The 20,262-nt window shown below is 43.6% G+C and overlaps 2 protein-coding genes across 2 annotated transcripts; one reads left to right on the forward strand and one right to left on the reverse strand.

Moving 5' to 3' along the window:
* Nucleotides 1-7,102: 7,102 nt before the first annotated feature.
* Nucleotides 7,103-12,021, reverse strand: LOC133884478 (probable glycosyltransferase STELLO2). The gene is made up of 3 exons (XM_062323908.1): nt 9,987-12,021; nt 8,140-8,266; nt 7,103-8,043 (listed from the first exon to the last, which is right to left on the reverse strand). Exons 1-3 carry the CDS (start codon nt 11,726-11,728, stop codon nt 7,567-7,569), a joined length of 2,346 nt encoding a protein of 781 aa, XP_062179892.1. The 5' UTR covers nt 11,729-12,021; the 3' UTR covers nt 7,103-7,566.
* Nucleotides 12,022-15,596: 3,575 nt separating this feature from the next.
* Nucleotides 15,597-16,483, forward strand: LOC133884059 (uncharacterized). Its single transcript, XM_062323451.1, has 3 exons — nt 15,597-15,625; nt 15,697-16,043; nt 16,182-16,483. Exons 1-3 carry the CDS (start codon nt 15,597-15,599, stop codon nt 16,481-16,483), a joined length of 678 nt encoding a protein of 225 aa, XP_062179435.1.
* Nucleotides 16,484-20,262: the final 3,779 nt, after the last annotated feature.

Consider the following 20,262-nt stretch of genomic DNA (forward strand, 5'->3'; position numbering starts at 1 on the left):
TTGTATTATGCCTTCAAAGCATCCCATCTGTTCTTCAATTTATCATATGGATAATTTCGTTCAGTCGTTGCTTTGAATTTTTCCTCAAGGTTAGCGTACGATGGGTAGGTGAACTGCTGGACTTGGAGAGGCCAAATGGACAAGGCTCGAGGACAGGTGCTCTGTACTGAACTAGCGGCACTGTACTAGTTGGGCGAAGGGAGCGTAATGACAGGATTTTTTTTTATAACGGGAAAACCCATTTCCATTATCAGGTAACGGAACAACGTACTTAGCAGTGACGATTACAGTCCTGACTGAAGGGATAGAGCGAGAGAACTTCAATATTTACAGACCAAAGAGTAAACAGGATAAAGAGGAAACTCTAAGAAAAGAACAGCCAAGTTTAATCAAGTAGCAGAGAGACAAAAGACCGAGAGACACAGACGATCAAAGCAAAAACTAATTAGCAAGTTCATCATCGTCTGGCGAGTTGGAGGTGCCCACGTCCGCATTAACCTCAGAGATCACGATTGCAGAACTGGGAAGCAACAATGAAGGAGGCATCTGGCGTTGCTGCGAAGACAAAACGTCCATAACGGTGCTGACAAGCCCTTGAGCACCTTTCATCAGCTCATCCTTATCCATGTCTTTTAACAGGTCTGCCCAGATTTTCAAAAAAGAGCATGAGTGAAAGATAATTTCACTAGGATCACGAATGAGTTTTTTTTTTCTCAAAATATGCTTTATTTCTAGCTTTCCATACAGCCCAGCATATTGCTGCCAGCCCAACCACATGAAAAACTTGCCCTTGGCTTAACCAAGATTGAACCCACACATAATATTGCTGAACAAAATTAGGAATAGTATTTGCCCCCAAGAAAGGAAGCCACAAAACCCCAAACAGATTTGGCAACTGGGCAAAGAAAAAACAAATGCACACATGATTCTTGTTGAGTACAAAAGTAACAAGTGCCATCACCAGTCCACTTAATCATATTGTCTTTAGTCAGAAGAGCATGCTGTTCTAATAGCCATAAAAAGATTTTGATTTTCTGAGGAATCTTTGCATTCTAAATGTGATTAAAAGATTTATTGGGATAACCCCTCATCAACCACTTATACATAGATTTTACAGTGAAACGACCCTTCTTCTCAAAAGACCAAGAGACCACATCCTCAGAGTCAGACAAATTGATCTGAGCCACCAAATTTTGTACAAAGGACCATTAGTCAGAAAGTTCATTATCTAGCCATCTCCTAAATTTCAAGTTCCAATTTTTCAAATAAGCTTAGCAGACCAGAATATCATAATCAACACAGATATCATAAACATCTGTGAAAAGAGCACATAAAGGTTTTGGAGTCACCCAAGCATCTTCCCAGAATCTGGTAGTAATGACAGGATTTTCAACAATAAAGACCCAAATATTCAGAACTACAAAGCAAATTTCATTCAAGAGTTTGTCATGGTTATCCATAGAGCAAAAGATGGACACAAAGCTCCAATGCAGTGCTGACTTATGTCGTTTTCCTGAATCTGTTTGCCTTTAGTTCTCTCTCTTGATGTAATTTTAAAAATGGTTTTAGTTTTAATACATTATTAATCAATAGGGATGTGTGCCTCATGTCCCATAAAAAAGGTTGATTAGATTCATGCTATTATAAATATCACTGTTTTAAAATATGCTATTACAAATCTGGTATTTGTCAATGGCATGGATATAATTTCAGGAGATTTGTAATGACATAAATTCAAATTCAGTAGATTCATAATGTTATGGATTTAATTTTCAGAAGATTTGTAAAGGTATGGATCCAATTTCAAGATATTTATATATTTTCAAATACCGAATTTATAATAGTATATTTTAAAATGTGATATTTATAATGATAGAAATCTAATTAATAAAAAATGACTCTATCAAATAGCCTTGACTAGAGGCCGAGCCGAGGCTGTGGCCAAAGACCATGTCCGCTGTACGAGCATTTAGGCACCGATGTTGTCATGTTGACACGTCCGAAAGCTCAGTGTGCCCATATATGATTTTATTGCTTTGGACTGTGTGTGTGTTTTTTTAGGAAACATTGCTTTGGACTGTTCGCTGATTAAGATCTCTCCTAACTATTCCTGTTCGATCGAGAGGTTGCAGTCTTCGAGATTTTATATCAGGGTTGATGAAGACTAATTGAGTCATTCTCAGAGATACCTCGTCTAGTTGCCTGCTGTTTTTCCCTTCTTTTGGACCCATGAGCTCCATCCATTGTCACTGAAAACTTTCATAAAGATGGATTTGTATTATGAACTTCTGGCTAGGGAGTAGGGAGCACTCGGTCACTGTGACGACTTGACGTGCAATACTCCTACTATGGTAAAAACTCACATCACTGTCGGTTTAAAATCGTCATCAGTGACAAATTTTAAATCGACATTATTACTTAAGTACTGATAGTAACTGACTATTAAGTACCGGTTGGTAGCTTCAATCGACACTAATAATTCACTATCAGTGCTGGTTAGAGTTAACAACTGGCATTAATAATCTCGGTCTCGATTCAACATTTTTTGATTGAGAAAAACTTTAAAAAAAATTTACGACCAGGGGCACTCGACCAAAAGGTGCCCATCTGAACACGCCCAACATTCATAAGTCACACGATATTCACTCGCATGCAGCAACTAAGACTCAAACTCAAGACCTCATAGCCTGCGCGCGCGTGACCTCTCTAATCAACTCAGCTATCGTCTTAATATCTTTTGATTGAACGTTTGAATAGCTATTTGGACATCTAAATGATCTCAAATGAAAAAAGTTGTCAACTACAAAGTTGTACATCTCATCGAGTTCTATAATACTCATAAAGTTTTTCCCCATCTGACTTCGTGTGAAAAAGTTATGAATTTTTTAATGTGAGCTGTCATCGACCACTGTTGCAACTTTATTATAATTATTTGAGTATTTAAATGGCCTCAAATTAAAAAGCTTTCAACTACAAAGTTGTATATCTAATCGAGAGCAATAATTTTCATATGAAGTTTTTCCACATCCGACTTCGTGTGAAGAAGTTTTGAATTTTTTAAGATGAGTTGTAACCATAGCAACGAACCGACATTAATACTGATTTCAGTGCTGATTCGTGGCTCGAACCAGCACTGATGTATCAGTGACAGTTCGTGCCTAGAACTGACACTGATATATCAGTGTCGGTTCTTTGCTCCTCAGTCGTTATTCGCATACGGAACTTTAATAAACAGCACTGATACGTCTTCAATATCGATTACTGTTGAACCGGCACTGATGATGCGCTATATATGTGGTGTTCCTTCGTTCATATTCCTAGAAAGTGTGCAGACAAACATTTCTAATTTTCTTGGTTAAAGAAACATTACTAATTTTAACTACTATGTTAATAACAAGTATCTGGTTTTGTCAAATGAAAATTGTATTATTTGATTTACACATTGGATACCTTGTTGATATCCACAACACTATACATTTATGGACAGATGGAGTATATGCAATGTCACAATTGTTTTATAGTGGCTATTTAATTGTTTGGTCGGTCCAAACTCTAGATACCCCTAATGGCCTAATGTAAGCAAACCCAACCCAAATGCCTAATGCAAAAACTATTGTACCACTCAAGCCATGCAAATGTTATGTACTTCGTAAGTTAACATGTGTACGAGCATAGGTTATCTACTTATCTTGGCCTGGTCCAACAAATCCAAAGGTCCAATATAAAAAACAAAGGCAGTAGAATAGATCTATCCATCAAATGATGATTTGATGGGGCTGCCCGGCCAGCCGGCGTGGCCATTCCTCTTCTTCATCCTAGGATGCCTCTCCCGCCGACGTGGCCACTGCGTGTGGGCCCAAGGGAATACATCTGGGGAAACGCCAAAACCTGCACAGTGCACGTTTCAGCACATGTTACTTACATGACGGGCCCACGATCGACACATGATCTGAAGTGGGTAGATCATCTTAGATATTAGTAGATCTTAGATATTAGTAGGTCTGGTACGGGTTTTGACACTACTCGTCGGTGAAACGCAGCGTGCCAACGTGGGTAGTGGCCTAATTTTTTTTAACCTAGTATACTTTACCATCACATGCACGTAGTATAGTCTATTAAAAATTAGAGATCTAGATTTAAGATATTGATAAGATTACCATAAATATCTCACTGTAAACAGGTACATCGTCTACCATAAAAGAAAATTTCACCTCAAAAGTAAACTTAGGGTTGATCCGCGCACCCTATGGCCAGATCCATGACGTGGTGGCTCGATGGTGCGTGACGGTGCTTGACAGGCGCAAGGGCAGCATAGTGGCTGCAGAGGTCGTGGCGACGCTGCTGTGGCGCGTGACACAGCACATGGCGAGCTGGGTGTGGACAGCGCGTTGTGGTGGGCATGACGCGCGGTTGTGGAGGCTTCCCTGGCCCAGATCTGCGAGTGGGTAGTCTGTGGCGCTCGTCGCCGAGTGTGACACGCGGCTGTGGGTGGCCCTTTCCGACGTGTCATCCACCGTTGCATGCGATGAAGGAGTCGTCTTGCAGGGCGTACAGAAATGTGGTGGCAACCGTTCTTTGTTTTGCTCTGGTGGTCTATGCACGAACTTGTGACGCGGGCAGTGCCATAGTGAGATGGCGCCACTCGCTCTGGTGGTGCACGCTGTAGGTGGTTGCATCCTGCCGTCCGCCTAAGTACAGTGACAGAGCCACGGCTCACAACAGCTTCAGGAATCCACGTAGCTTTGCCCTCTCGTTCTCCACGGTAGCTACCACTATTTTCAGTCTCGCTGGGCTGCTTGGCTCCTCTCCTTGCTAGATTGGTCTATTCCCCCATCCGGCCGGTGAGGGGCTAGGCGGTCTGGGGTTAGCTTTGTTGGCGGTGCAGACGCGAGTTGTCTCTTGGACACTCACCCTCGTCACGGCATCGCCAATGCTCTACGAGCTCCTCCCCTTGCAGTATCTGTCTTTTCCCTAGATCTGACCCGCGGGGAGCTCTATGGCTTAGCGGTGGCATCATGGCTACGCATGCTCGAGGGGTTGGTGGTTTTGTTCGTGTTGGCCCATTAGGTGTCGTTCCCTCCTTGGAGGCAGTGTTGTGGTGTTTCCTATTTTCTGGGAGGTTCTTCAGGTGAAAATTCAATTCCGAATCTTTTAGATGGGTGATGGCAGTGTTATTGGCGTCGTGCTCTCCTTGAAGGTATCGTCTAGGTGTTCCTTTCCCATGTCTTTGGGTGGCAGTAGAATTGAATCCTACTTTTGGGCTGCTCTGCAGTGGTGCGGATTATCATAGACCTAGTTTAGTTAGGTAGATGATCTGGTTGTTGCGGTGCTCATGTCCTAGTTTAGCTAGATTGTTCACACGTAGTGTTTGAATTTTATGCTGGTTTTTTCTTAAAAACCGAGTGTTGTGTGATTTATTAATCTGTCAAACTCTTATTCTTATTAATATAACAGTGGTTCTCCTGCCATTTTTTTTAAAAAAAAGCAAACTTAGGGTACATAGCCTAGCTTGATCGGCCCGTTCCCGAACAGTAGAGGAAACAGGAGTCACTCGACGGGTAAACCAAGAGACAGCAGCGTGTGCGATCGATCAGCTGAGCTTTACGCGCGTAAACGCCATTGCTAACTTGCTGCTTTGATCCAGAATTACTACAAAACTAGCCAGTTTGAATGTTTGATCAAGAATTGATGAACTCGTTGCCGACTTGTCGTCTCATCATCGGAATTCGGACGTCGATCAGCGGCATTGAGTCAACAAGAGACATGCGGCGTTGTGTTCAATAAATCAATACCAGCACAGGCTTTGCATGCATGGTACACTGCACTAGGGGATTTTGTGCTGGATCTTCTGCAGGGCACCATCCAACACCCAGGATATTCCATCGATTGTGTGTGATGTTACATGTCCAAGATAGGGAAAACATGCTCGATCCTCCTGCCGCTAGCGGTGGCAGCAGAAAGCTGCAAGCAACTTCCCAGAGGTCACTTGAGCAAAGAACAGGGAGAGCTTCTCCAGGTTCCTTCTCCGGTCACGTGGACAAGAGACAGGACAGGATCCCAGTTTGTTTGGAAAGAAAATTTTATAAGATTCGATTTTATAAAAAGATTTTATTTTTTATATGTCATTTTTTTTCTTACTCTCAGTTACACGTGCTAATTATTAGGTTAGAAAAGAATAATATAAATCAGAATTTTATAAAAGTCTTTTGATGAAAAATCTTATAAAATTCCCTTCCATTTATTCATGGCAAGGGACGTGAAGTGCGTCCCGCGTCCGTTCGCGCACGGGATAGTGGATAGACACGGATCGTTTCCTGCATTTCCTACAGCAAATATAGTGGATGTTCAAAATTTTAAAATTGCAAATGCGGGCCAACACACTGTTGACTGCTTTGCATTTTGTGCTTATCTCTGCAATGAAATCTTTTTTTTACTATTGTACTTCTACAGTGTCTAGCTACAACCGGTCCGGAATGCACTGTTGTGACAGTGGATTTGCTTTTGCTACTGCATTTCCCTTGTTTATACCTGCATGTACTAGTGAGCAAGTAGGGAAGATCCAAGTCCCTTTCTTCACTTCAACGGGAGACGAGGATCCATATCGGGGCCTTGCAAAATACATCCTCTCCTTCTGGAAATGGAAAAGAACACAAAATGTTGAGCCATAAATTTCGATGCTCTAGCCTGCTCAAATTTCAAAAGCATCCCCCATCCATTCGAAATTGGCCTATCCATTGGCCCAACACAAGTACTCATACATCTTTTTCTTCCAGTTGCGACACGTTCCTGGGTTGCTGATGGTCTGAAACGAGAGAATCCACAGGGCACAGTATCCAACTGCAGTGGCCCGTACAGCAGATCATATGTTAACATGCAAAAGGAAAAAGACCCCATAATATTGCGGCAAAATTTACTGGCACTTACAGACGCTGACTTGCTAAGAAATAACTCTACTGAGAGAACCAGAGAGCACTAAGTTGTGCAATACAAAATCTCGCTACTATAGAAGACAAAAGGCAAGCAGCAAATTCTCATAAACTCAAAAAAGCTTGATTGCCTCCAATCTTGTTTAAACACATAGGCGTGTGAGCGGGCATTCGACTTGTACTCTAAAACAGCCAACTTCCATTATATCATGCTTTCCGTAATAAACACAAGATAAACCTCAAAAAGTGTTCTGTATAATTGTATCAGTTTCATTTGTCAATTTTGAGGGGTACAACAAATCGCTCAAGTGTGGATCTTTACTATAGGCAACCCCAAAAATCTTGCAAAACAGCAGCCCCAAAAATCTTGCAAAACAGCAGCTGACCAAGTTGAAGCTCTTCTTCTCAGTAACTCGTGGCTGTCCTTTCCTTCAGTGGGACCAGCTGGACCGAGCTGGTCCTCAGTAACCTTGTCACTAATGATACAACAATATACAACAGCAGAGAGCTCAACAGCTACAGAATGAACGGAATAAATGAAATTACAACAAAGGAGAACCCCCAGAAAACACAAAACTATGCTTCTCTACCCTGTCCTTGCCACAAGGATAAACTTGAGTTTCAACTACAGATTATGTATTCATACTAACTCCATCAAAAGAGGGTCTCCTCTGGACATCAGCCGAATCACCTTTATAAAGTCAATCTCATTCTGAACTTTCACAGGGAAAACAGCAGGTGCTTGCGTTGTATAAATAGTTGAAAAAGTTGCATTAGCTGGCAAGTTGGTCTTAAACACTGTTCCAGCCAGAGCATCTGAGTCAAAATTTTGAGGCGAGTCCATCGCCAAGAAGAACATTGGGACCGCAATCTTATGATGCAAATCCAAATCACCGACAAGACCAACAAGATCACCGAAGTCCTCAACAAACCGCCGGGGCACATAGAACAGTTCACTGCCGCAGAATGCAATCTTATCTTTGCCCATGCTTTCCTTATAGTTTGTCTGGAAATGAACTGGGGAACTGCTAACGACCTGCTTGACCATCGCACCTTGATTTACAAACCATTCCTCTTTATTGCTCTCCAATGGAACAGTAACCCAAGAATGTGCAATCTACATCATGAGAAGCATAATATGAATCCTATTGTATCACATGGATTGATCGATACAACATATGTGGGGGCAAACGACCGGGTACAGGATACAAACCTTGTTCGTAATCCAAAGTTTTTCCTTGTCAGCTTGCAGCAGGTTCCAATAGTTAAGAATCATGTGGTCTTGTAGGAAGAGAAATCCATCAGCACCACTGTATCTTGCAAACACCTTGGGCAGATACCTGATTATGAAAATGCAAAAAGATTTACAGCATGATCGGAAAAAATGGCAGAAGGTGATATTGTGCACTTATCCAAAAAACAGAATTCAAAAGAGCATAGGATCAATTCTTTATATGCCACTTGATACCAACAATCCCTCATTGTCCCACGTAGGTTCGGCCCGCAAGTCAGCGAGACAATGAGGTTGAAATTATGGCAAGTAACATAATTGCTAGTTAGTAAAATCATGAGAAATATCAAAAGGAATTAAAGAAAAATGATGACATTGTGCTTAATTCAGTTTGATGTTCTCACAAATAAATTGTAGAGAAACTCAGTTGTCTGTTATGTTGCATCAACTTGATTTAAGTAAAAAGAGCAAACCTTATCTTCACCCCCAAAGCACAAATAATGAAATAAGTCAACAATTGCCCAAAACACAGCAAAAAGAACTTATGGATGGCACAATCTACACTAATCCACTACTAGATTACTGAGCAATTGGTCTGGTGTACATTATGTCCTACTAAGCCATAGAATTTATTATAAGTAGTTAACAACATTTTTCTTTAATTCTTATGCTAATCAAGTTACAGGACAGGGAAGTCACGCATGCTGAATCTAACAGTTCAGAATCTGCTCATGGCTTCATACATGTTGTGTCCACCAGTGTGACAGTGTCTATCTGCTAAATGCCCATGGGAAGTATAGGATAACTCTACAAATAGTTGCCAGTTTCATGCAAATTCATGATTGACCCCTTGATTCATCTAGGTTTATTATATTATAAAACAGAGCACATTGCAGAAGATGATGCAGCAAATCACTCTAATCGATAGGAAATTTCCAATAACTCTATAATATTTTGCAAGTTTCCATACTACAAAACCTCAAACTTAACTTGCATTTTCTATTTAGGTCTTTCAGTAAAGAGGTGAATCCATCATCAATGCCAAAATTAGTCTAATCAGGTCACCATACAATTAATGGAAAAGTCTTGATGTAAGACACATGTGGATGATAAAGAATGTGGACACAAGCCTACCATGATTTGTAGATGTTTATTGCTCAAATGAAGACATTTGTTATTTTTCATTGCTTAAACATCACAGTATCACAAATAAGATCACAGTGACAGTGACCATAAACAGTGGAAGCTTCAATGTAACAAAATATTTGAGTATTCTCCACAGCTATTCCTCTCAGGTAAGTTCAATTTATGCATGCAGCATTTTTTCTGTGCTTTGATTTAATGAAATTGTAGCGCTATATTTATTGACCCAAACAAATCACAGATCAACTGAGTAAGTTTATTTGCAGATAGCCTGGGTTAAAGCATCAAGAAGATCCACTAGTGCAAATTCTACATTTAATTAGCGGCGGGGCCAACACCATTATCATCAACCAATTTCATACTGGGTCATTTAAAGAATTCCAGGGAACATCTTCCAAATTTAGACACACGTATGCTTATGAAATGCAACCTTATAGGTTAATGTCTGACTCATTTGTTAAAGTTCATGAAAGGTGCCACCTTAAGTAATTAGTTAGAAGCATTTTTCTGATGACTTGGTTAAGAAATTACAACAGAATACCTCTGGCTCAACATATGGTAGAACATGGAAAAAAAAATCTTCAGTTGCATATATGTAGTTTTATTTTTCATCACCTAAAAAAACAGTACTTGAAGAAGAGTTATGAACAAGTGCGAGAAGTGTTATTGGGGGTAGGAACACTCACTTATATGCATGTGACAGTGCACAGCGTTCAACAGCAAGCTCTGCATTGCTCTGCTCAGCAAGAATGATAACTGTCTTGAAAATCCTTCCATACAGCAGCCTCCACTCAAGTGCCGTGCGATCCACAGCCCCACTAACATGCATGATCATCACAACATTGCCAAAATTCTTTCTCCACTTAATAAGATTTCCAATCTCATAGTTCACTGTGCCAATCTCATCGACCCCAAGGTGCACAGATGGCAGCTTCTTGGGCACAAACTCCTTCATGTCACCCTCTCCAATGGTTGCCCGCTGCCTGTCAATCTCCAATGACATGAGCCGAGGCTGCCGATACCCCACAGCAAGCAGGTCCTGCAACCAGGCAGCTGTTAATCTCACATCCTGCTCCGTCCAGAACCCTTCCTCAGCCATGGCATAGCTCAAATCAAGAATCCTCTCAAACAGTGTCCTCTTCTTTGACCTCCACTCATTCAGGAACTTGATCAACCGACCGACATTCACATGCAGATCCTTCTCCTCTGCGAATGGGTATGCCTGAATATGATCCTTCCTGTAAATAGTCGGTGGATAGAAAGCCACATACCCGCCGATCTCCCACAAGATCCGTTGTGCCCAGTACCCACGAATCACATCTGCCGCCATTGAGCTCACTGACACCGGCATCATGAGCCCCCAGAAAGCTGGTGAGTGGAACAATGTATTGAATGAATTTACTGGTGCCATCATGCCCTGTGGGAGCGCTACCTTTGGTGCCTCTGCATCGAACCTCAGATCAAAGGGCGCAGTTGGTGGCTTCCTAGTGAAGTAAAACACAGCATCCACATCTGGCAACCCGTCCGACAAACCCTGCTGAATGAATTGGTGGCCACTGAACACTTCAGTGTAGAACACCTCATGTGCCACCTCTCCAACCTTATCCAGCGGCAGCCCCCGCGGCCACACTGACCGCTGGCCAAAGTGCACGTAAGGGTTCACCACCGTCCGGTTCGGATCCGCGTGGCTGTACTGGAGCAGCACGGGGTGGTTCGTGATACCAGATCCCAAATCCACATCGAAATGCCTACCCAGATCGTTCCCGGGCACCTCGGCGCGGTCGTCCGCGTCGAAGATCACTTTGGCCCCGTGCTGGATGGCAAAGAGGTAACCCGCTGTCTTGCGGACGTGGGACCCGTAGGGCAGGAAGTCGACGGAGCGATAGCCGAGCTGCGCCTGCAGCTCGAGGGAGAGGAAGATGGCGCCCTTGAGCTCCCAGCCCGCGGGCGTGTGGGAGTCGCCGACGGCGAGGAGCTGCCACCCCTTGACGCGCGCGAGAGCGGCCAGGGCCGCGGTGGGCGCGGACGAGACGGCGACCACGATCCAGCGCACGGCGCGGAAGGACGCGAACGGGACCCCCGGCGCGATCGCAAGCGGCGGGACCTTAGACCACTCGACGACAGGGTAGGGGAGCTTGGCGGGGCCGCCTGAGCCCGAGCGGGAGGAGCGGTCGAGGCAGAAGAGCGTCCCGGCGTCGGGGGCCGCGCCGCGGAGGAGGAAGACGGCGGCGGCGGAGGCGACCGCGAAGAGGAGGAGCAACAGCTTGGAGGAGTGCTCCGAGGCCCAGCTGGCGAAGTCGAGGTTCTTGGCGAAGGGCCGCGGGTGCCGCCTGTCCGACCCCGGCGCGCCGCGCGGGGACGTGGGCGACTTGTGGCCTTGGCCGCCCCCCGCGGCCGCGTGCGGGGACACGCGGTCCTGGACGAGCATCTCCTCCTCGGCTTGGGCGGAGTGGAGCGGATCTGGGGGGCGGGGAGCGCGCGCGTGCGTGGTGTCGTATCGGTTGGGGATTTCGGGGGGGTGGGGGGGGGGGAGGCTTGGGGTTGTTGAGCTGGGCACGGTGCGGTGCGGTGGGCGCCGACAGACAGCGCGGAGGGGGAGGGCGAGGGATCGGCGTCGCGGTGGGGTGGGGCGTCGCGATCGGCGCGGGGAAACGAGGGGGCTTTGAGGCGCCGGCAAGCGGGTGAGGAGACGGGGGTGTCGGTCGGGGAGGGGATGGAGTGTGCGCTACTTCAGAGAGAGTACAGTGGGCGGAGCGGTTGGTGGGCCGTGGGAGAGAAGCGGAGGGGAGTGCGCCGCTAGCTGGAGAAAGAAATTTTAGTGATATGAGTTATCTCCTCTCTTTAATCTAGTTATTAGATAAAAATATATGACTAAGTTAGAATTTTATAAAAATCTTTCATATAAAGATCTTACAAAATTTGCTTATGCAGGCTGAGCTGGAGCGGCTGGACGAGCTCTTTGGCGTGGGGCTTTCTGTTTGTTTAGCCTGGACGGGGACTGGAATCTCGATTGTTGATTATAGAATGATTGCAGCGTCGGCCGCGCCAGTTGCATTCCTTGCACACGGGATTATTGAACGGTATTTTACAGATCGATGCAGATCTAGATGTTTGGAAAATGATGTTATGGGTAGATAATGTAAGTGTGTAACTCGTGAGCTGCTTGATATGATCAATCTATTATATTATTATTTAAAGAGAAAAAAAAGTTACTATATTCTCTCTATTATAAAATTATTATATTAATAAAAAGTATATAGATCACTCATTGTTACAAATATCTAACGGTATAAATTAAATTAAAGAGGTCATATCAAATATAATTAATAAATAGTTAAATTCGGAAACCAAAAAGTCTATATCAAATACGACTAATAAATACCTAAATTTGGAATTAAAAATTATAGAAAAATTAGCCATTTGATTTCCATACAGTTTGATAAACAAAGTATCTAAATAAAAAGTCCAAATAAAATAAAATTAATATTAGGATTATAATAGAAAAAAATAAGGATCCATATCAAATATAGTTTTTTAAAAATAAAATTATTATAAAAATCAAATATCTAAATAAAGAGTTCATATAAAATATAATAAATCAATAGCTAAAATTCATAATAAAAAATAATGAAAAATTTCAAAATTTTTAGTAAAATAATAGATTAAGAATCACAGTGTAGCTTAAGGTCGTCACATTAAGGAGGCATCAAGTAAGGTACAGCAAGTAAGCAAGACAAATTTATTTTGATTTTAGTTAGGCTTTTTACACCTGACATATAATTTTAACTATTGATCAAAACGTATACGAATCAAACCAATATGTGTATATGATTCAAGTATAAGTTTGAAGTATATATGATTTTCTTTTTCACTAACATAATTTTTATTTCTTCTTTTAATTTTATACGTTTTGTAACTAAATGACATCAACCTTATAAAAAACTAAATAGACTAATTTTTAATCAAATATTATTATAATAAAATATTAAAAATATTGTAACAAGACTAATCACACTATTAACGTGAACCATCTTACTGGATGTCATTAACCAACCATCGGGGTTAAGATGTGCTAGTCTTATGCACTTCGACTAGTTGAATTACTGACTGCAATGATACTTGTTTAAGTTAAAGTCTCTATTTACCAACTCAGACTAATTACCGACTGGAATGATCATCTTATCACTCTCGACGACGACTATAACGTAAAATGTGCCCCCTACCAGAAAGTCCATGTCTAACTTTGTCTCTGTCAAACATTGCTTCAATAACATTTTGTCATACGTTAGGTTTTCTTTTATTTTTCTTCGAGCATCTCATGTCATGTGTAAGTTGATCACATAGCTGTACACATTGGTTGCTTCAGATTGAAAGTGCACCTTTTAATTTTACTGCTATCGAAGGCTTAATTTCACAATTGCATCTCTCTCTCACCCACACGCAAATTACTTTGAGTTGTTCATGTCCTTTACTCTCCTCATCCTCAATCTTACTAGTCACCAGCATCATTTGAGGATGCAACAAGTCAGAACCTTGCACCTACTGTGCTTGCAGCTTGACCATCAGCATCAAGAAAAATTAATTAAAACCAAGGAACCGACCACGCAATTTGCCATATAATGTTAGTACTTATTGTCATGGAGGCTACTGAACAAATGCACATCCTTTCAGCAGATCATTCTGCCGAGCAGTGGACAATTCATTGCATACGTAGCACCTGGCAGTTGCAAATATGACCCATGAGCTACCCACTTCCTAGCTGGCGATCCAATAAGACCCATGGCTGCAAAGGCGAAATCCTGTAAGTTCGTGGAATGAATAGGAATTGTGACCTACTGGAATCAAGATAGCTCTATCAAATGGTAGGGACGTGACGTCTTCAATTATTGCCAACAGCATCCGTAAATCTAGCCATATTTGCAAAAGGAGAATCACACGGTTGACGATGTTAACCACACAGTTGTCGCAGGAAAAGAATAACGCGCTGATTGTTTTAGCTTAGGATTATAATAAACGATTTATAGATGGTGGATTATATTAAGTTGGATTATGATAAGTTAGAGGGAAATAAGCTGTGAGCTGTTTGATAATCTAGATTATTAGAGTCTGAATTATTGGCAAAAGTTTGCAATACCCTCAATAGGGGGTGGGGGATTCGGGTGTAGGGTGGGAGGAGTGGTATTGATGGATAATTTCTCTTAAATTTGATGGATAATACAGTAGAAGATCAAAATAAACTAAAATAAGCTCCTTTTCACAGTTTATAAGATTATTATAATTTGAATTTTAGTTTGTAATAATTTGAACAAATAAGCTAGCTGTTTGTTTCAACTCAAAATAAATAAGCTAGTTCATTATAATTCTCAGCTGAAATAAATAGAGCCTAACTCTCATGACGGATGACGCTGTAGGTGATGTAAGGAGCATTCACTTTCTCCAGTCGGCTAAGGCCATCTCCAGCAGCTACCTTAAATTTTCATCCTCAAAAATACTATTACAGCATCCCCTATCACTACTACAGCTTCCCTCAATCTCTCCATCTCCAGCAGATACTCTATATCTCATCCACTATCTTCTCTCCCCTATATTAAATTGATTTTTCCCAACCGCCATAACCGTCGCAGGAGCAATGTTTTTTCGCATGATCCCGTTGCAGGATCTACTGAAACGCACGTTACAAATTAGTGTGTCGAATATATTTGTTTAGAATTTTTTTTTGCGGACGATATTGTTGCATTAAATATTTGAGCGATTATTTTGATCTCTGCACCTGCAAATACGCAGTCCAAAATGAACGTTTGCAACGTACACAGGACCAAAGGCGTTCCATGCAATGTAGCATGTACAGATACAAGGCCAGCAATCTTGCTGCGGGGGAATGACGAGTACTGGCTTGGAGTGGAAGGAACTGCAGTGCGTTGCTGCGGAACAAGGCCGCGAGTTTTGCTGCCGAAGCCTCACGAGAACTGGCTTCCACGGGAAGGAATGACGTTGGCTTCCGTCACAAGGCTCATGATGTCCCTATATATATGAGGGTCAGGTAGGCAGACTTTGCAAGCCAGCAAAAAATGGATCGCCGCGAAGCCTGGAAGTAGACCGTGAGGGAGTTGTGTTTCGGCAATGACTCTTCCGATGAGGAAGATAATTTGTTCCTTGCCACTGTGAGCGCCTTGCATGAGTAGGAGGCATCACAGCGGGGACCTTGGGGTGGTTCAGTGCCGGGCCGTCGGCGTATCCAGCGGAATCGCCTGGAGGGCCATCATAGGTTGTTTAATGACTACTTCGCCGATCGCCCGATGTACCCAGATTACATCTTCCGTCGCAGGTAATATTACGTAAAGAAAGTGTGTTGTCGCAGTATTATGATGAAACGTCTAATGCTCGTCGGTCCTGCAGGTTTAGGATAAAACGTGACCTATACCTCAAGATTGTACAGGCAGTTGCTGACCATGACCCGTGGTTCCAACAGAGAAGGAATGCTGCAGGAGAGCTCGGCCTGTCGGCGTTGCAAAAAGTCACTGCGGCGTTTCGTATGCTCGCGTACGATGCTCCTGCCGATTCTCTCGATGAGTGCCTCCGGCTAGGGGAGGCCACTATCATTGAGAGTATGAGGCGGTTTGTGCGAGCCGTCGTCGGGGTATTCAGCGACGAGTACCTCCGTGCTCCGAACGAGGAGGACACCGCGCGCTTGATTGCTATAAACGAGCGAAGAGGGTTCCCCGGGATGCTTGGAAGCATCGACTGTATGCATTGGAGGTGGAAGAACTGTCCGACAGCGTGGTCTGGTTCCTTCACCGGCCATGTGAACTCTCCGATGATCATTCTAGAGGCGGTGGCATCACAGGACCTGTGAATTTGGCATGCTTTCTTCGGCATGCCAGGTTCGGTAAACGACATCAACGTTCTGCACCGCTCGCATCTCCTCGACAATCTTGCCGCTGGCGTGGCCCCCCAGGTACAATACTCCATTAACGGACATGCCTACACCATGGGGTACTACCTTGCAGACGGTGTCTATCCGGAATGGGCCACCCTCGTGAAGCCTATTACTTGTCCAGTTGGGAGGAAGCGGCAACACTTCGTCGTTCAGCAGGCGGCGTTACGGAAGGATGTCGAACGGGCCTTCGGGGGTCCTATAGTCTCGGTTTCCCATAGTCCGGGGGGCTACGAGGATATGGGATGAGGAAACACTTCACAACATCATGACCGCCTGCATTATCATGCACAACATGATAATCGAAGATGAGAGACCGGATGGGGACGTCAAACACGTGTACAACGGTGCTAGTGATCCTGTGGATCCATCGCACACCCCAACCCCCCACACTAGAAGCATTTGCCCAAAGGTATGGGATGATAACTAGCAGGTAGGGGCATCACCAGCTCCGTGACGATCTTGTCGAGCATGTGTGGCAGTTCCACGGAGTGGAGTAGTAAGCACATCAGGTAGTCTCAAGAATAAATTGATTTGTCCTGTGTCCTTTGGTAGTGTGTGTTATGTTGAGTAATTAGTCCTGTGTCCTTTGGCATTGCGTAATATGTTCAGTTATTTGTCCTGTTTGCTTTGGCAGTGCGTACAAAAATGAGTAATTTGTCCCTTGTCCTTTGGCATATTATGAACCTATGGTCTGTTTGGTTACGAAGAAGGTACTGAAGAGTTGGAAAATCTGAATGGTTCTGACAACCGAGCACTACACTACATCAGTAAGCATCACTACTCATGAGGAACAATTGCACTACTCAATCAAACTCTTCAATAGCACAGCCATTAAGCAGTCCGAAAATCATGCATGAATAAAAACTGATTGCAAAGCCAGTAACAAGTACGAAGATAAGGCATACAGGACCTGCACACTACATGTAAGCCAAACAGCATCATAACCACATTGCAATATGCCATACAGGTACTACACACATGCTCTAAGCCAAACAACAAGATCTCAAGTAGAATTGGTTCAGTACAGAACTCAAACTGGACAACAATTTCACCATCAAATAAAACTTCGCAAACAAGATCACAATTACATAGATGGGCCTCATGTGACGCGCCTAGTGGCAATGATGCTCTGCCTGAGGCTCTTGTAGTAGGCCTGCTGGTCCTCATCCATTTGAGAAAGGTCCATGCTCATTATGTGCCTCTCCTCCTTTTCCTTTTTCATTTGCATACGCTCCGCCTCGAGCCTTAGCCTCTGCTGCTCCTTTTCCAGTTCCATTTTCATTCTTTCCTCCTCGAGCCTTAGCCTCTGCCGCTCCACATCCATCAACTCAGCAAACCTCTCAGCTCTTTCCTTTTCAATCTTGTCTTTCATTGCCAACTGCCGATCAAATAAGTCTGTCATGGGCCCAGAGGCTGAACTCGACGATGAAATACCGCGGGCTTCCTTGGACCGAGTGCGACCAGGTGGCCGTTTGGCACGTTCACCGGCATTGGATGTAGGTGCATCCACATCCTCTGCTCCGTTCAGGCCGGCAATGAGGCTACATTAGGCGTCGATGAGGGGCTTCCAGCGGCGTTGATCTTCTGCCTTTTGCCTGAGGACTCTACTTGCCACTTGGGATGATCCCTCAACTCCCTCCAACAAGGCAGCAAGGTGAACTCCTTGTGCTCAACGGCTTGAAACATCGTGCATGCCTCCATGACCTCCAATGTGTACAAAACATGGTACATCAGTTTAATAGAATTGCACATATATTGCATATGAGGCATGTTGTAATTGATGCAAGTTTACAAAAGTGTGAACCAATATCCAATTGATATGTTCGGCCAATATGAAAAACTTAAGCACATGCCTCATATGGAAAAGAGCTACAATGGTGCAACAATCATAACTGTGCTTGGAATAAATTGTTGAATTGAAAAAAATAATGAACTATTCACATACCATCTCGGCCTCGGTTGTTCCACTCCTCCTATTGCGCTGAGCCCTAGCATAATGGCCGCAGAACTTCTGCACCATACCGTTGATGAAAGTCCATCTCCCCTGCAGCGACTTCCTATTGCGGGTTGACGTGAACGTTTTGTTCTCATGGTAGAAACCCTCCACCCGCTGCCAGAATGCACCCAAACTCTGGTTGCTCCCCACCACGGGATCCATGCTCACTTGCAGCCAAGCCCCCACCAGTAGTAGGTCCTCCTCGACTCTGTAACTGGATCCACGGCCACCCCCAGGTGCGACATCTCCATGAGCCTCCACACTCTGGACCTCTGCCGAAGGGATCTGGCTCCCGAATATTCCGTCTTGGGTTAGCGGCGTAACATCGGCCCAATTCATGTCTTCGTTGTCACCACGAAGGAACCCGGCGTACTCCATAGATTCCCTGAACACAACAAAATAAGCAAATTGACTGACATTCTACGGAAATCAGTATGGTTCTAGGGATTCTGAAAGGTACATTGACACATAACTTAGCTCAGTGAGCATCACAGTTCAACCTGCCATAAGCAGTTCACACACAAATTGTTACGTCTTAGGCAGTAACACATACATCACACGTTACTACTGGAACACATACATTACGGCAAATTCCAAACATCTAAGTTTGCACCCTCCCCGACTACATGCTCACAAAACGATCGGATTCATAGGCCATGCTATCATCCGAACAAAGTAACTCATCCGGGCTCCAGTCAACGGGAACCAAGTCATCGTCGTCAACGTGCAATGATCCCGAAGCTTCCTCTACCTCTTCGACGCTCGTATTGTCGCCGTGACCAACATGGTTCATAGCATCTTCTACTTCGAACCCAAGTTGTTCAAGGTCCGCCGCAATGGTCTCGACCTGAAGAAGTGCCATGTTCAGGTCCACGGCAGCAGGGGTGCTGTCCGGACTCAGGTTATCACTGACCACCTTCTGCAACGCGTCAGCCACCACCTGCACACGGGCTTGCATCTTTGACACAAGATCGGCTAGCTCGGCGGTGTCCATCTACAAGCAAGGGAGAGGGAAGACTAAAGCGACAAACTAAATTGCACCTCAAAGTGAACACTGCATACAAATTTCATGTAGCATGCATACATACACAGTATTGCCCTCTAGTCTATGGCCCATTCTCATTATTATCCCCCCTCCCCCAATACATACACAGCATACATACATACACAGCATGCCTCTCGATTCAAAACAATTAATTGCACACGGATCCATGCCTTCCCTCTAATATGACCCCTTATTTCACATGATGATTCTACAACATACCTTAAGTTCAGTCATCACTAGCATAAAGATTTCAAAACCTTTAGTTCAGTCATCAGTCCAAAGCTTCATTTTCAAATCAAACACAATGCAATTATTTCAGTGAGTTGCACTTGCACTGAACCTGCATTTATCCAACATCGGGTACTTGATCATTGGACACAAAAACATTTCTGAACACACTACGATCAGCATGCTTTTCGATTCAAAACAAATAATTGCACACGGTTCCATGCCTTCCCTCTAATATGACCCCTTATTTTACATTAACCTTATATGAACTCAACCTTCAGTTCAATCATCAGTACCATACAGATTTCAAAAGCTTTAGTTCAAATCAAACACAAAGCAATTATATTAGTGAGTTGCACTTGCACTGAAACTACATTTATCAAGTGCAGGTTAGTTCATCATTGGACACAAAAAACATTTCTGAACACACTATGATCAATTACATATATATCACATGACAGTTTGCACTAAATTTGCAGGAGCCATTGCAAAAAACGGTCCATGTCCCAATGTGTTATGAAGTTGCCAACATTCCATTTAAACAGAGGTCAGTCGGTTCAATGCTAGCATGTTACTGTCTTCAGAACGATTAACTTTTATCAAACCCAGTTACGATCTGAAATGAAAAACTCCTATATCTCAGTTGCTTTATTCTCCTCTCGGCAACAGGATTGGAAAAGACATTGATTTTATATCTTCAACCTCAACCCAGTCCACTCCCCCTTAGTCTATAGAGGTCTCTTTCCCCTACAAAAT

The sequence above is a fragment of the Phragmites australis genome, chromosome 11 (genome assembly GCF_958298935.1).
Source record: "Phragmites australis chromosome 11, lpPhrAust1.1, whole genome shotgun sequence".
NCBI classification, from domain to species: Eukaryota; Viridiplantae; Streptophyta; class Magnoliopsida; order Poales; family Poaceae; genus Phragmites; species Phragmites australis.

What these genes read in the sequence shown, in the direction of transcription:
- LOC133884478 (XM_062323908.1), bottom strand. Translation starts at nt 11,728, where the DNA reads ATGCTCGTCCAGGACCGCGTGTCCCCGCACGCGGCCGCGGGGGGCGGC. An exon ending in GCACTGTCACATGCATATAA is followed by an intron (nt 8,267 to 9,986) that starts GTGAGTGTTCCT and finishes TTTCATAATCAG; the next exon opens with GTATCTGCCCAAGGTGTTTG. An exon ending in AACTTTGGATTACGAACAAG is followed by an intron (nt 8,044 to 8,139) that starts GTTTGTATCCTG and finishes CTCATGATGTAG; the next exon opens with ATTGCACATTCTTGGGTTAC.
- LOC133884059 (XM_062323451.1), top strand. Translation starts at nt 15,597, where the DNA reads ATGTACCCAGATTACATCTTCCGTCGCAG. An exon ending in GATTACATCTTCCGTCGCAG is followed by an intron (nt 15,626 to 15,696) that starts GTAATATTACGT and finishes TCGGTCCTGCAG; the next exon opens with GTTTAGGATAAAACGTGACC. An exon ending in GATGCTTGGAAGCATCGACT is followed by an intron (nt 16,044 to 16,181) that starts GTATGCATTGGA and finishes TCGGCATGCCAG; the next exon opens with GTTCGGTAAACGACATCAAC.